Source organism: Mustela erminea, chromosome 12 (assembly GCF_009829155.1).
Source record: "Mustela erminea isolate mMusErm1 chromosome 12, mMusErm1.Pri, whole genome shotgun sequence".
NCBI classification, from domain to species: Eukaryota; Metazoa; Chordata; class Mammalia; order Carnivora; family Mustelidae; genus Mustela; species Mustela erminea.
Window position 1 is genome coordinate 4,516,822 of NC_045625.1, and position 16,020 is coordinate 4,532,841.

A 16,020-nucleotide genomic window follows, 5' to 3' on the forward strand; every position below is an offset into this window, starting at 1 on the left:
TGTGAGCACCACGGCGGAGCCAGAGCCCACGGCAGCCCAGGCAGCCCTTGCCCCCATCACTCCTCCCGCCACGCACTCCGTCTCCTCCCTTGACCAGTGGTCAAGATGCCGTGAAATGATCACCTCCGTCCTAGGCCCCCGCGAATGGACTGCCAACCATCCCAGCCGAGCCCTGGAGCCAGCAGCCCCGCTTTGCCTGTTTTCTGCCTCAGTCTCCCTGAATTCCTCTTGTCCCAATGGCTAAAGCTTGTCTGCAGCCCCCAAGACGGGAATGAGACCCTTTCGGAAAGGGCTCTGCCTTGGCTAGGCTCTCAGCACGTGAGCCAGATATGGTCCCTGGGCCAACGATGTTTCTTCGCGTTCTTTGTCTGATGTTCTGACATCTCAGAGTCTGCCGGCCTGGGAGAAACCGCCCTCCCCGCCAGTTCTCAGAGATGGGAAAGAGGGCACGCTTTTGCACACCTCTCACACGCCCAGCCAGGATTTCCCCTGCCCTAAATCGACCTAGGGCCAAACGACTGACACACACCCCCCCCCCCCCCACATTTCCCAGAGCCCGCTGGGCTTATTCAACCCTGAACTGTCGACTCGGCCCTGCCTTGCCTTTCCTGAAGAAAACACAATAAAGGCTCGGGCCCCACCACACCGCTGCTTCTGCCCCCTGAGCCTCTGGGTGCTCCACACGCGACCCTGCCTGGGGGGCTAGGCCCCTCCTCTTGGGAAACACGAGGAACACTTCCTTCCACTTTCTTCTGCTTGTCACCACCAAGTCCCCTCTGTGAATTAAAATCCCATGGGTACAAATGAGCCTGCCCGCACCCGCGTGGATTCAGTGTCCTAAAGGGGCCAGGCATTAAACAGGTCCCAGAAACTGGAGAACTCCTGAGACGGCACGCCGGTCGTCTGTCAGCGTGCCTCCTCCCTCCGAGCCCCGCCCCAGGCCCCAGTACTGCTTTGAGCACTGCACCCCTCCTTCCCCTCTGCGGAGGTTGGTTCTACAGCACCCAGTGGGAGCTTTCTTGCACTTGGGCTGTCCCCAGGTCTGGCTGATTTACATAGTCTACCCCCTCCCTGCGGTCATTGGCCCAGGACGACCCAGGATGAATCTGCCGGGTGCCCAGCTGGGCCACTGTGTGGAGAGAGACCGCCCCCCGGGGAAGAGAGCCAACCCAGAGGAGCAAGGCCATGGTTCCAGAGCCTAGAAGTAACCGTGTGGGTTCTTCCCTGCTTTGCCAGTTCCAACTTCCCCCAAACTCCCTTTTGGTTCCTGAGCTGGGTTTCCGACGCCCAAATCAGGCATCCTGATCAATGCAGAGTGCTGGCCCTGTTGAGAGTGGCTGGAAGGGGTCCCCGTGGAAATGACAGGTGCAGAGGGAAAGGTGAGTAGGAAGCATCCGGGCAGAGCGGAGAGAGACCGCACCGGGCAGAAAGGGCAGCGTGGGAGAAGGCCCCCAGGTGGGTAGAGCTGGGCTTCTGGAGTTTGCTCGCGTCAGGACCCTGTGTGTCTTCTGTTGTAACCGCTCATACCTTTGACGGATCATCTTTGTTAGGCGAGTTCCATCCCTAGAGAAACCTGTCATTTAGAAAATCCCCCTTGCCACTGGATATGTCATGATTTACTGGACAGATTCGGTTTTACACTCATTGGACCCCTGACTGGGCCTACGTATTTGTTCAGTCTCATTCTCTACTTTGCACCTAGGATTTGGGGCCTGAAATCCTGGCCGGTCTCAGCTCAGTCCCCTAGAAGGATCAAAGCGGCGCTGGGAGTGTCGGGAAGGTGGGTGTGGGGCCAAAGGCCAGTTTTGCCTGGCGATGCGGCGGCAAGGGGAGCTGGTCGGTGCCGCTCTGGCTCAGAGCAGCTCTTCATCAGCTCGAAAAGAGAAATGAATTTGTCCGTCTATGGCTTTGCCTTTGACCCCCCCCCCGAGGGCCGAAACTGACAACTCTAGAAACGTGGCTGCCTTCAGGGACAGAATCAGTAAGCCCACCGGAGTAGGCAGGGAGATAGAACTGGGGATCTCTTACAATGTCAGCTACCCTCCTCCCTTTCCCTGGACCTTGCCCCAATCCTGTCCCCATCACGGATTATTTAATTTACCTATGTGGCGGGGGCGGCAGGGGGATGGGGAGAAAACTCGCTGAGTTGGTTTTGTGTTCCTTCTTTGGATTCCACTTTGGGCCAGGGACAGTGAGCAGGGGGCAGAGGAGTGTCCCACACACGAACATCCCTTGTGTCACTAACATTTGTTACTAAGATATACTTGCATTATAGAACTTAACTTTGATGCCCCAAGTTTGAATTCTTTGGAGGAGAGAATGGCCCATGCTCGCTTTCAGAGGACACACAGCACCCAACACAATGCCTAGCCCTACTAGGATCCCCGGTTCTTAAATCAGTGACTTTTAATTAACTAATCACCATGCCAGAAAACATCCACACCAGGGCTTCAGACTGGATGATGCATCAAAATCCCCATCTGGGGGTCAAATGCTTGGGGCAGGCAGGGGTCGCTTATCCTAGTGGGCCGGGCCCAAGCCTTGGCATGGAGACTCTGAGGCTTTGGGGACACTGAGTCCTGGGTGGGGTCAGGCCTAGGCCGGTGCAGGTGGCTCCTGACCTCAGGCTGTGCTGGGTGTCAGATGGGGAAGAGCAGGGGAGGGTCTGGAGCCCCTGAGACGGCAGGGAACAGTGAGTGTCAGTGGGTCAAGCCTAGGCTTGGCCAGGTGAGCTGCTGAGTCCCAGGTGATGGGAGGGGAGGTTGGTCCTATGACTTGGCAGGGTGTGGGCCAGCATGGGGCTCTGTATCCCGGGTGGAGTCAATCACAGGTCCTGGTACGGAGGTGGAATTTGGAAAGGGGCAGTGTGTCCCATGTCAGGGGGGTGTGCCAGGCTCTGGGCAAGGGAGGACACAGAACTCTGGGTTGGGGATGTCGGTCCCCCACCCTGGCTTGGAGAGCAGGCCAGCAGTGAGTGCTGTGTCTCGGGCAGCAGGGTCAGGGGCTGAGAGGGGGCTGCGATCTGGTTGGGGGCGTCATTCCCAGGCTCTGACAAGGAGCTTTCGTCCTGCAGAGGACTCTGAGTCCTGCGTGATGGGGGCAGGGATGTTTGACCCAAGCCCTGACTTGGACACTCTGGGTCGGCAGGGAGAGCTGTGCCTTCCGTGAGATGATCATGTTCCACAGGCAGAGGCCGCTGAGACCTGGTCGGGGTCCATCTCGGGCCTGGGTGCAGGCAGCAAGGAGGGCATGGTTGCTGGTGCGGGTCGGTTCCCTCGCCCGGGCGTGGAGACTCCGGGCCGACAGGGGGCGCTGCGTCCCAGACCCGGGGCAGGAGGGGCGGCGGGCTCCCGATCGGCTCCGGGCCGGCAGGGGGCGCTGGGCTCGCGGCGGCGTGGCGGGCGCCCGGCAGGTGGCGCTCTGGCCGCGGCCGAGGCGGCCGAAGCGGGCGGCGGCAGCGGCGGCAGCGGCAGCGGCGGCGGCGCTGCGGCCGGCTCGCGGGCCCCGGGGAAGCGGCGGCGGCGGCGGCGGCGGCGGAGGAGGAGGAGGAGGCGGAGCGGCGGCGGCGGGCGGCCGGCGGCGGGAGCAGCGGCCCCGGGCGGGCGGGAGCGCCGCGGGCCGAGCGCACAGGCCGCGGCCCGCGGAGCCCGCCATGCCGGCGCGGGTCTGAGGCGCGGCGAGCCAGGGCCGAGGCGAGCGGCGGCCGCGCCGGCCTGTGGCCCCGCAGCGGCCGGGCCCGGGCCCCATGAGCGGCGGCCTCGGCCTCCGGCGCAGCCCGGAAATGTCCGGCAAGCTCGAGAAAGCAGGTGAGCGCGGGCCGCGGGCGGGGCGGGCCTGGGGGCGCGCGGGCGGCGGGGACGAGCCGCCGCCCAGGCCTGGGGCCCCGCCGCCCCGCCGCGGCCGCCTCGCCTCGGCGCGCCGGCCTGCTCGCGCTCCCGGGCCGGCGGGGGCCGGCGGGGCGGCGGGCTCGGGCCGGCGGGGGCCGGCGGGGCGGCGGGCGGGAGTCCGGCCGCGCGGCTGCCGTGCCCGGTGGCCCGAGCTGAGCCCGACAAGGTGTCACTTCGGCTGCGCCGCGAGCGCCCGTGTAGCCGGGAGGAGCCCCTGGGCTGGCGGCGGAGGGAGCGGGCGGGATGTGCCTGGGCGCCTTCGGGGCTCGCTCGCCTTCCCCGGCGGCGTCGAGCCGGGCTCCGCAAGCCGGGCCCCGGGGAGCCTGTGGCTTTGGGGGCGAGGACAGCCTCGTCTCTTTGTGTGTTCCTAGAAATCTCGGAGAGCTGCCTTCCGATTACCAGCTTGGAAAGCCCGTGCTGGGAGTGGAGTCCCCAGAGGCTCCGCGAGGGCGGATGCCTCCCGCGGGGCCCGGGGCGTCTCTCGCCGGCGACACCCCGCAGGGTGCATCCCTGGGTCCCGGGAGGTGGGCGGGCGGGCGGGCCAGGGCTCCCGGGCCGGGGACGGGGGTGGGGGTACACCCGTTGCTTGTCATGGGCGCCGGCTTAGCTCGGCGGCCGACTTGTGCAAGGCCGGCTTTGGGGGGCTGCAGGGGGTGGGGGCAGGTGGCATTGGTTTGGGAAGTTGCTCGCGCGTCCCAGGTGGAACCGGGATACTCTTCTGAGATGGGCCCCGGGGCCGGACTCAGAAGGCGGTGGGGACTTGCCGGCTGTGGTCGGATTCAGCACAGGAAGGAAATTTCTGTTGCCTTTACTGAGGGTTTTCTGTATATCCGGCGCGGTGCTGAGCACCTTATGTGTGTCGCTTGGTAAATCCTTGGAGGTTCTGGGTAGGAGAGGGTTTGAGCCTGGTTTTACGTGCTCCCCGGCAGGGGCAGTGAGTTCCTGCAGGCCACCCAGCGAGAGGGCAGCAGGACGGCAGCAGGCCGAGGGGCTGGAAGCCTGGCTCCCTTCCTCAGGGGCAGAGCCGAGGGCTTCAGGGCGGGTTCTTGGGTCTTTTTCTCAGCTTTTCGCTCAGGGTCATGCCCGGTGACCACGAGCTGCCTCTCTGCCCACGTGCCAACCCAGAAATATCTTGGGTTAATTTGGGCAGCGTTTCTCGGAAACTCCGTGAATAGCGTCTCTGAAGGGTACTGTTGGGCAAGTTGGATTATTTTACATATAACGTTAATGGGGTTTTCTTTGATTCTAAGGATACATTTCTTACCAGAAACGTGAAAGTTGTGGCAAAGTAAAAAGCGAGCTGAAAAGCACCTGTCCTCCCATGAGCCGTTTGGCGCAGCTCGGCGCGCTCTGATGAGACGAGTTTTCATTTGTGTTACGTCTCACCTGGAGCAGGGAGGCCCAGGGCCAGTGCGCTGCAGCAGAGGCTCTCCCGTGGCCTTCTCCGGGCACCTCCTTCTGCCGGGGCTGCAGCAGATGCAAACACCATAAGTGCCTGCTTCAGAGAGGCTTGTCTGAGGCAAGGAGGGCCGGACCTAGCCTAACATCCTACGCCCAGGCCACCAGAAATGCCCTGTGACAGGGGGCTGGGCCTGGGCACAGGAAAGGGGGGCTTCACTGGTGGGGCAAGGGGGAGGCCCTTTGTGGTTAGGCTCCAAAGAGAGGGTAGGGGGTCCACGGGTGGAGTGCAGAGAGGGTAGACTCAAAGGAGCTGACCGGGGGCTGCGGGAAACCCAGGAGGCCTACCCACTGGGTGAGAGGCAGTGGGGCAGGCAAGCTCTGAGGCTGGCAAGAAGTCGGTCCTTGTGGTATAAGGCCTTTGGCGGTGATCCACACACAGCGTGGTCAGGGGACGACGTTCCAGGACACTCCTGGAACAAAGGGTACCTCTTCCTGGTGTTTCTGCTGGTCCTTGTAGGTGGATTTCCCTTTGCACTTCAACGAGATTTCTGTTGGAGTTTTCTAGAGGACCTGCTCCTAAGTCACCAGCAGAGTATCTCATTCAAAGGAAAGGTCCTTGGGCGAAGCGGGGACTCCTGTTAGCAAGTGAGCAGTCTCTGGTAAGTTACAGAGCCTGACGCCCAGGAAGCAGTCGTTGTCGGCCTCTGGGCGAGGTTTTCTTGAGTCCGTTCTGCTGCTCTTCAGTACGCGGTGCCTGGCTGCGGGAGGGGGCTTCCATGCCGCCTTCTGCCGAGAGCCTCAGGTTTCTTAGGAACAGCAACCTCAGTTCATGCTTCCCTGGTCATCTCTCCTCCAGGCCTCACCTGGGATCAAGGCAGTCTGGGTTCCAGACGGCAGCAGAGGGTCAGCTTGCTGGCTGGTTGGGACCTGTCCAGTGAGGCTTAGAGGAAGAGGAGGACCCAGGAAGAAGCCTGGCATGGAGGTTGATAGTTCAGGGAGCTCCCTGGGGTGAGCTTGTGGGTGGGCCTGGCAAAGAGAAGAGGCTCTTCCCTAGGAGCTAAGAGGGACCTGTTTTGAAAGACCACGCTGGCAGGAGATGTGTGTAGCTGCTCCAGAGGCTGCTTTGGAGGAGTCAGTGACTGTGGTTCTGGTCACGCACACAGGTACGATGGGTCTCATTTTGTCCGTGCTTCTAAGACACGTCGCCTATGCACTACTGATGTTCCCTAGTGTTTCTGGAGCCTAAATGCCTCTTTATTTTTTTTTATTTAAAGATTTTATTTATTTATTTGACAGAGATCACAAGTAGGCAGAGAGGCAGGCAGAGAGAGAGAGAGGAGGAAGCAGGCTCCCTGCTGAGCAGAGCGCCCCGATGTGAGGCTCCATCCCAGGACCCCAGGAGCATGACCTGAGCCGAGGGCAGAGGCCTTAACCCACTGAGCCACCCAGGCGCCCCTTAAATGCCTCTTTAAATGCTGGTGGGTTCAATCCGTAGATGTGTTGTATTCGATCCACACCTGTTGAACAAAGAAGACTTGGTGGTCAGTATTTAAAAATCAGGAAATCACTCCTATATCTCAGAATTTTGGTTCTCTTGAAAAGTTAAGACGCCCTTGTACCTCTGAGGCCTTGTTTCCTACAAGGCCCCGTGGGTGGGGAGGGGATAGGGTCCTCTTCCCACTTGGGCTGTTGACATTTGAGTTTACATCCCCTTCCTTGGAGAAGCCATTGGTGTCTGTTTGCTTTTCCTCTGGACTTTGAAGTCCTTGCCCCATTCCTTCACCGATTCATTTCTCAGTCCCTCCATTCAGCACTAACGGGCTCCATCAGGCTCTGCACCAGGCTCTGGGGATGTGGCATTGAACTCGGCAGACATCACAGTGTAGCCCGGGCACCGGCTCTGGCAGTGGGGAGTCCTGGGGAACTTAGGAAGGGTCCCATAGGACTTACGGTGCGGGGAGGGGTCAGGGAGCCGGCTCTGTGAGGAACTGAGATTCAAGGTGAGCCTTGGAGGTGGAGTCGAGTTAGCAGGGCCGGGAGGGGTGGGGAAGAGAGCGGCTTCCGTTCTCCTCGCTGAGCTCTTCAGTCTCTTGCTGCTTCGCACGTTCATCCCTTCATCAGATACTTCATCCAGCATCTCCTGAGGGCCTGGAGTACCCTTGGAGTACAACAGAGATCGCTGCCTCCTGGGCCTTACCTTCTTCTTATGGGGGCAGCCAAAACAGACATCCTGAAGATGGCCATTGTGCAGGTGTTTTTGGTTTTTTGTTTTTCTTAGATTCTCTTTCCCTGGCCTGTGTTCCCAGTAGACCTGTCTGTCTAGGAGTTTTATCACTCCCCAAACCCCTGGCCCGTTCAGTCCCCGTGCCCCCGAGCTGTTCACTGGGGCTGATGCGGCAGGCTCACCTGTGCACTGCCGGAGGACAGAATAACTTTGGTGTCTCAGACTCAAGTGTATGTGTTTCAGATACGTGAAGAGGCTTTTATTAAAAAGAAAATTGCCTGCTGACTGCATTCACAGTAACTTTCAGTTGTGTATTTTGTCAGAACAGAGAAAAATGCAGGTACTGTCGCATGAGGCTATAGGCTTTTTCGGCCAAGGAAAGAGTCCTTGCAGATCAGTAGTCACTGTACTTTTTTTTTTTTTTTTTTTAAGAGTTTATTTATTTATTTGACAGACAGAGATCACAGGTAGGCAGAGAGGCAGGCAGAGAGAGAGGAGGAAGCAGGTTCCCCGCTGAGCAGAGAGCCCGATGTGGGGCTCGATCCTAGGACCCTGGGATCATGACCTGAGCCGAAGGCAGAGGCTTTAACCCACTGAGCCACCCAGGTGCCCCCAGTAGTCACTGTATTTTGATCCATTTTAAACTTCTTTCAAATTTAACACTCCCCCCCCCCGCCCCCCAATTAACAGTCTCTGTGGTCAAAATGAATCCAGTCAACAAATACAACGTTTTTATGGCCCCGGTCGTCCTTCATTTACTCACACAGGCGACACTTACACGGAGTCCCTCCTTGTTGGCAAACACTGTGACGCCTCAGAGTGGCACAGAGTCCGCAGGAGACCGGCCCTTCCAGGGTCACAGTCCAAAAGGAACATCAGAATGGGCTCGAGCATTTCTGCGGCGTCCTATGGTTTTTGAGAACGCATCAAGAGCGCGCCTCATTTCCCGCCTTCTTCAGGACCGTACCTGGGGTGGGATCAGGGCCGGGCATATCCATTCTGCACCTGAGGGCAGCTGAGAATCGGGGCGGCCTTGGCCACTTGCAGGGGGTGGCAGCTCCATTGCGGTGAAGTGGGGCGGGGCCTCTGGCCACCTTTCTGCCTTCATGGAGCACCGCTTAGAGCCTCTGTGGTGCTGGACACACAGCAGCTTTCCATCTCGATTCTTTTTTTTTTTTTTTTTTAAGATTTATTTATTTATTTATTGGACAGAGAGATCACAAGTAGACAGAGAGGCAGGCAGAGAGAGAGAGAGAGAAGCAGACTCCCTGCTGAGCAGAGAGCCCGATGCGGGACTCGATCCCAGGACCCCGAGATCATGACCTGAGCCGAAGGCAGCGGCTTAACCCACTGAGCCACCCAGGCACCCCTCCATCTCGATTCTTGTTCATGTTTCTGCATTTCTTTTCTGATCTTACCAAAGTGGGGGCCCCTCGGTTAAATGAAGGCAGGCCCAATGCAGGCTCCAGGGTGCACATCAGACCGACGGTACCGGCAGCATTGGCAGTCCTATGAGGAGATGAGTAGCATGATGTGGCCAGCGCGGCAGAGAATTAGCCACAGGAACCCCAAAGGTTTCCTGGTCTCCTGAGCAGCTGTTGGCAGTGGTGGTTTGAATGGGATTCCTTGCAGCCGACAGACCTGATAGGAGGCCTAGAAAGATGAGTCATGTGTGAGCTTGCAGAAGAATCCTTTCCCAAATTAGCCCGGCTTGGAGAATGTCTTGAGCATGGGGCCGGTCTTACCCCGGGCCAGCTGGATGTGTTCCCCGTTGCCATAATAAGATGACGCACCGCAAAGCGCAGCGGGCCCGGCAGCCCCGCCCGGGAAGCCTCCCGGCGCCGTGCTGCTGGGACAGGTGTTCCTCTGCTTTGTCACTCACCTTGCCCCAAAGCCTCTTATATGGTTAAAAAACAAAACCTGCAGTTTGGGAGTTATTAAGGGATCTGTCATCTTCGTTGCTGGCTCTTTGTTCCAGGCCGTTTGACTAAAAATCTGAGGCCCGTCGTCGTGACCTTGGGGAACCCTTTTCCTTTTCTGGGTCTCATTTTCTCGGTCAGCGCTCGGAAGGGGCGGACTCGAGTTAGTGCTTCCTTGTTTTGCTTGAAAGCAGCAGGTCCTCTTCTGTACATAAGAGGACCATTAGATAGTGGGTAATGGGGAGCCACTTTGAGGACAGTGAATCCTTCCTGCTCAGCCACGGCCCCCGAGGAGCCTCCTTGGTCCTCCGCCGAACAGTGTGAAAACCCGCCTCCTGCATGTGCGCGGCCTCCTCTACCGAAACCAGCTTCCTCTGGACGCCTGGTGCCGTCTCTTCCTCTGGCAGATCCTGAGTCCCATGGGAAGGCCCCAGATAAACACTTGGGTAGAATGGTATTGTTCAGCTCATTCAGAAACCAGAGCTTCGCTTTCCTTCCTGAAAGTTAAAAATCAACAGAGAGTCTTGACTTGACTATTAGCTTCTTGAGGGAACGTACCTGTCTGGTCCACCACGGGCTTGCATGGCTGTGCCTGGAATGTAGGAGGTGCTCAGTAACTACTTGCTAGAACAATGAATGAGTTTAGGTGATACTATCCTAGAATGAACTTAGGTCTGTGATTCCAAGTCTCAGAAGTAGTCTTTTTTTTTTTTTTTTTTAAGAGAGGCAGGCAGAGAGAGAGAGAGAGAGAGAGGGGAGAGGGAAGCAGGCTCCCTGCTGAGCAGAGAGCCCAACGTGGGGCTTGATCCCAGGACCCTGAGACCATGACCTGAGCCGAAGGCAGAGGCTTTAACCCACTGAGCCACCCAGGCGCCCCAAGATTTTATTTTTAAATCATCTCTACACCCACTGTGGGGCTTTAACTCAACCCCGAGATCAGGAGTCACATGCTCCACCAGCTGAGCCAGCCCGGCATCCCAAAATTACTTTTAAGTGGAGCTTCTTCTGGGCTTTGAGTTGCCAGTTAGGATGTTTCTTGGGGGATTAGTAGGACCAGTAATCTGGCAGGGATCTGCTAATAGTTGGGGGTTTGTGTTAACCATGTACGTCGACGGCTGTTTAACTGTAGTTTCCTCAGAGCTGTCATGGTGGTGCTGAGATCAGAGTCCCAGAACATGGTTGAGAAAGCTCTGCGGTGTGTGGCGAGAGACTGAGCCACACTTGGCTGACTCCTAGACGCGGGTCTGCAGGACACATGGGGCCAAGGTGCTCTCCGGCAGCGTGCTCACCGACCCATCACGACACCCTCTTCCGTTTACCAGCCCCTGGTTTATGTGGGTCCCGCTCAGCCTGCTGGCCACGGCCAGGCCACGGTCAGAGGCTCTGTCCCTGCTTGTCTTTGTCACTTGGCCTCTGCATGTTATCTAGGACAGGCCTCCCGCACCGCCCGCTCTGGTTCCCGAGCCCGCTCCCTGAGGGGGAGGGGAGGTGGGCTGGCCGCGTGTCCCGCTCCCGTCGCTTCTTTGGCATGGGGCTTTGGCAGAGTCTCTCGTGCCCTCTCCTCCTCCTCTGTGGGCGAAGGCGTAGTGGAGAGACTTCCCTGCCGGACTGGAAGTCTGCTATCCGATGGCTACCGGTCCTCTTTCTCCGCATGGTTTTCTTCCAGGCTGTGGTTCAGAAGACGGTGATGGTTCTCTGAACCGGAGTCCTGGCTGGCGGTCCGGATACATCTTCCTAAAATCCGGGGACTGCCTCTCAGCAGCTCAGACCCTCCGTTCTCAGCAGTTCCTCGCGGGTGACCTTTCCCCTTGCTTTTCACTCGCTTGCTGGCCCCACAGTCCTTTTACTGCCAATTAAGTTTTGCGATCAGGAGACTGCCCCGCTTTTAAAGCACAGGAGACACGGAGGTGTCGAGTGCCGGGTGGCAGGCGCTGCCTCCCAGGCCGGGAGACGAGGGTGTGGCATTCAGGCATTTGCTTTCTGGCTTTTCAAAAATGTGTGCCATCAGCGTGGGCTTGAGAAACATGGCCGCGAGCCGCACTCCCAGTGCTGAGGAAGGCAGCCCGCCCGCGGCCTCCCTGAGCCGGCGACGGACGCCGCCTGCCTCGCGGAGAAGGCCCGTGCGGATGTGCCACGGCAGAAGCCCACTGGACCGTGGGACAGGCTGGGTCCCAAGTGCCATGTAGTTGGCCCCAAACAGGCAAACAGAAACTCCAGAACTTGTTTGGTGGCAGTGGCTGTGCTCACTGCTGGCTCTGGATGCCCACGTGTGCCCTCTCCTTCACGCGGCTGCCTGTGCGTGGAGAGGGGGTTGTACGTGCGTCGTGGACGGGCTGCCCTCAGCTCCTCCTCTCGGTGATGAACGCGGGTGACAGCAGCAGCTCACTTTCCCTGCGCACTTACCGCGATGCTGGTCCCAGGCTCTGTGCTGCGTGTGTTACACACTCGGTCGCATTTATCCGCAAGGAGGAGCTTCTCATTCTGCAGAGGACACTGAGACACACAGAGCTTTCCTTTTGTGTGTGGGGTCCAGAGGAGGAGAACAGCTGAGATTTGCCACACGTCCCATGCAGAGTGGGGGCCGCGGCGGGACCTCAGCCCACAGGACTGCTTCCCATTTATCTGTGTTTTCATTGGCTGTGGGGACACGATTCTCCTGACTGCTGTGACTTGGGTAGAAAAGAGCCTCCAAAAAGAAAAGAAAAGAAAAGAGCCTCCACATTTCCAGGGACTCCTGTGCTGCTGAGCCAGTCGCTGCGCCAGAAGGGCCGCTAGATAAGGCTGGTGGGGTTGCTGGAAGAGACTGCAGTCCCGGCTTCCGTGCTCCAGCTCGCGAGGGGGCCGGGTAGCCCGGCTTCATGCTGGGTGACCTGGGGCAGCTGGTTTACTCTTCCCGAGCCTCTGGCGCCCCTGATGTAACCTGATTGGGCAGGCGAACCCAGCTGAGAGCAGTTTCCAGTGCTGATGCCATGTGGGCCTCGTCTGCACTGTAAAGGGGGCAGTTGGACAGATTGGGTTGTTTTGTCGGTTTTTAGCGATACAGATACTGCGAGGCACTTAACTGTTATCACAATAAAAATTTCATAACCCTTTATAGCTTTCAGAACACTTCTGGAGACGTGAGCATTTTTCGTTTGTTTGCTGTTGTTTTGGGTTTTGTTGTTTATTTGGTTGTGATAGCGTTCTGGGGTCCCTCGTGCTCGTGGGGGACGACAGCCCGCAGCTGCCGGGTCCGTGTGTGCGGGGCACTGGGCAGAGAGCGCTCCCTTCAGAGAGCGCGTGGGTTTGTTATTCTATTCTTACAAAGAGCAGAATGGCAGGTATCGTGTCCATTTGCCAGTTGAAGAAAGGGAGACGGCAGGGCGAGAAGTGACTGGCTGAGGTCACGTGCTGAGTGACAGGCTGAGCGGGTTGGGGACTCCGGGTTTCTCGCACTGCTTGTCTTCCCCTCCTCCTCTGCGTGTGCTCCGTGGACCTTTAGTGCGGGTCCTCTCCAGGGCCACCAGGAGCCTGGCGGGGGGCCACCCTCTGGGACTTTTGTTTGGCGTCCCCTGGGTCTTTCCAGCCTCTCTGAGAACCGTGAAGGTGTGTCAGCATCTGTCTGCAGGGTTTTGAAGCAGCTTCTGGTTTCTCAGAGGTGACTTAAAAAGTGAATTTGCAGAAAAGATTGTACGGGAATCTGCTTTGGATGTGTGCAGTGGGGACAGCCCCTTACCTAGAATAGCTCCACCCGCCGCCTCCCCGCCCACCCGCCGTCCACCCGTCTCGGCGTCAATGGCTCAGTGCTCACTGGGTGCCAAGTCGTCCGCCGGGGCAGTGCGGGGTATTGAGAAGATCAGAGACATCTGTTGCCCGTAGGGGTTTGACAGTCTGACCGCCACCTGTGCTGTGTGCAGGAGACTTTCGATTTAGGCTTTCGTACTTGTTGGAAGCATTGTGGGCCTGGGCCAGAAGTTGGAAGACCTGCCTCGTGGGCCCTGGTTCTGCATGCCAGCCCCGATCGGTGCACCTCTGAGCTCTCAGGCTCCCCACCTGCAGAGAGAGAGGCTGGACTCAGTATGGAAGGGTGGGGGGAGCCTGGGCCTCCCGGTCCCACACCTGCGGGTTGGCATCTAGCTCTCCCGTAGGGCGGTGGTGGGATCTTAGACAGTCACTTTGCCTGTGTAAGTCTCCGTTCCGCCATCTGTGAAATGAAGACAGACATCAACATGCCTGCCTTACGGTCTGGAGGGAGCATTAGGTGAGATGACGGACGTAAAGCGTATTAACGGGATCTTGACACGTAAGTGCTAGAGCACATTATTAGCTTTTGTTCTGCCCTAATAGCTCCTTGTGCTTTAAAATGACAGTTTCTTTGAAAAAGGTCATATGTAAGTGACATTCAGACCTCCACGTTCACAGAAGAAGGGGAGGTCTTTGGCTGTTGAGGTATTTCCTCCTAGGGTTTCTCTCTCTCTCTCTCTCTCTCTCTTTTTTTACATTTGAGGAAGCTGAATTCCAGGGAATAGGTTTTCATAACTAAGAAATAAACCTCCAAAAAGGTCATTCAAGGAGGAGTAGATGGGGTTTCATTTCAGCCGCACGTGGCCCCAGCACATGTGGGTAGATTGAGGAAGATCTGATAATGTTCCTACCGCTGTCTAGAAGGAACAGGCCAGCGTCAGGGGTGGGAGCTTGTCTCGGGGTCAGAGCCCCGCTAATGACCTGCAGGTGTAGCTTTGCTTCATCCCAAGAGACCCCACCTCAGTTTCTCCTTGCAGAGGTGACGCTCAAGGGTCATTAAACCGTCTTCGTTCAGCTTTGAAGGTGAAATGGTCACAGTATAGTGCTCTTGTCTTGGGCCGGTTAAAATGCCGCACGCCATTCAAGGCCCCCTTGTACAAGTCGCTTGCAAATTGTGCCGAATGCCACAAGCAGGTGATTTCATACCTTTTATTTTTCCTCCTTGATAAATTTTCGCAATGAGGATGAATTGAGAAATCCTCGTGTATTGTTCTGAGTCCTCTCTCCCCCGTGTTCCCCTGGGCGCCTGTGACAGGTGAGAGGGAATGTGGGTCGTCTCTGTGCAGGTTTGTCAGCACAGCTCGCTCCCAGCACGGGGCTGTTTACAAAGAGCCCAGAGACCAGTCAACCCTTTTCACTTTCTTTAATCACTGGGTCCTGGAGCTACAGGACCTCTCACTTAATTAGCGTAACCACACTAATCTGTGCTCCTGCCCCAGCTTGTCAGGAGTGCCTTACAAATATTAATTCTCTGAGCTCATCAGAAAACCAAAGGCGCAGATCAAAAGCATCGTTTCCTGCATGATCTCTCCTTGTTTTTTCTGTTCATCGGGAGCTGTCTCTATTAATTACCTTAAATGTGCAAGGTTGTAGAATGCAGTTTTTAGATTTGACCAAGATAGTAACTGGGCTGGGGACCTGAAGCACATTCAGCCCTGTGTCGCCGGGAAGCCCCAAGTTCCCTGGCTCCAGCTTGGCAGGTGAAATGCACCTACCAGTGAGGAAATTGTGTGACCGAAACGCCGAAACCTCCGTGGGGAGCACATCACTAGGAACGCCTGGAACTGTGGCATCTTTGGGCGATGGAGAGAGAACTGGCCCGAGTTCTCTCTGCCACGCGCCTGCTGTGCCCTGTGGAGCATCCCTTCCTGGACCTTGGAAATGGAGCGGTGATTCCCCAATTTTTTAAGATCATTGAGTCCTGCTAAGGATCTGGCGGAAGGTCTGTAGGCCTGGTCCCTGGGGCAAAAGGGTTGCCCCAGGTTCTACCATGGTTCTACCCGCACTAACTTGCTGCCACTGTAGGAGAAATCATAGCTAGCAGCTGCTCCCCGCCTTGAAGAGCTCACGTGGGGTCTCATGTGTCCAAAGTAATCAGGGCTTAGTTCCTCTGGGGCGGTCAGACCTGGGTTCAGGTGACCATTAATAATGACACAGTCCCAGGGGTTTGTGAGGGTTCCGTGAGATGGTGCCTGTAAGCTGCTTTAGCATAACATCTGTGTGGGTAGGACAAACCCTTTTGCCCTCTGCGCGACAACTTCTTAATTTACATTCAGTAAAACGGGCCTTCTTTTAAAGGGGGTACAGTTTGCCGAGATCCCTCCCCGTCTGTGTAACCACCGCCACGGTCAAGGTTGAGACCCATTCCATCTTGCTGTCCCTCCGTGGTCAGACCCTTCTCCCCCACCCCTGACTGCCAGCAACCATCAGTCTGTTTTCCATCTGTATGGTTTTGTTATTGTTGTTTAAGATTTTATTATTTATTGGACACAGAGAGCACAAACAGGGGGAGCAGTAGGCAGAGGGAGAGGAAGGAGCAGGCTTCCTGATGAGCAAGGCACCTGACGTGGGGCTCAGTCCCAGGACCCCACGATCATGACCCTAGCTGAAAGCAGCCTCCCAACTGACAGAGCCACCCAGGTGCCCCTGCCAGTCCTTTAGTTTTGCCTTTTCCAGAATGTTACATTGTATGTAACTTTGGAGATCAGCTTCTTTTACTCAGTGTAGTGCCTTTGAGATTCATGAAGTTGTTTTCCTCAGTTTATTCCTTTTTATGGCTGAGTAGTATTCTATTGAATGCACATAG

At 57.2% G+C, this 16,020-nt stretch overlaps 1 protein-coding gene across 5 annotated transcripts in view; it reads left to right on the forward strand.

The window, feature by feature from the left end:
- The first annotated feature begins 3,560 nt into the window (after window positions 1-3,560).
- RAPGEF1 (Rap guanine nucleotide exchange factor 1) overlaps window positions 3,561-16,020 on the forward strand; it is a 134,754-nt gene continuing 122,294 nt past the window's right edge. For 3 of the 5 annotated variants that reach the window (XM_032307913.1, XM_032307915.1, XM_032307923.1), the window contains exon 1: window positions 3,561-3,806. In XM_032307913.1, coding sequence (XP_032163804.1) covers window positions 3,746-3,806 — 61 coding nt within the window. In that variant the 5' untranslated portion in view covers window positions 3,561-3,745. The remainder of the gene's footprint in view (window positions 3,807-16,020) is intronic. The other 2 variants (XM_032307931.1, XM_032307933.1) reach the window with 1 other exon arrangement.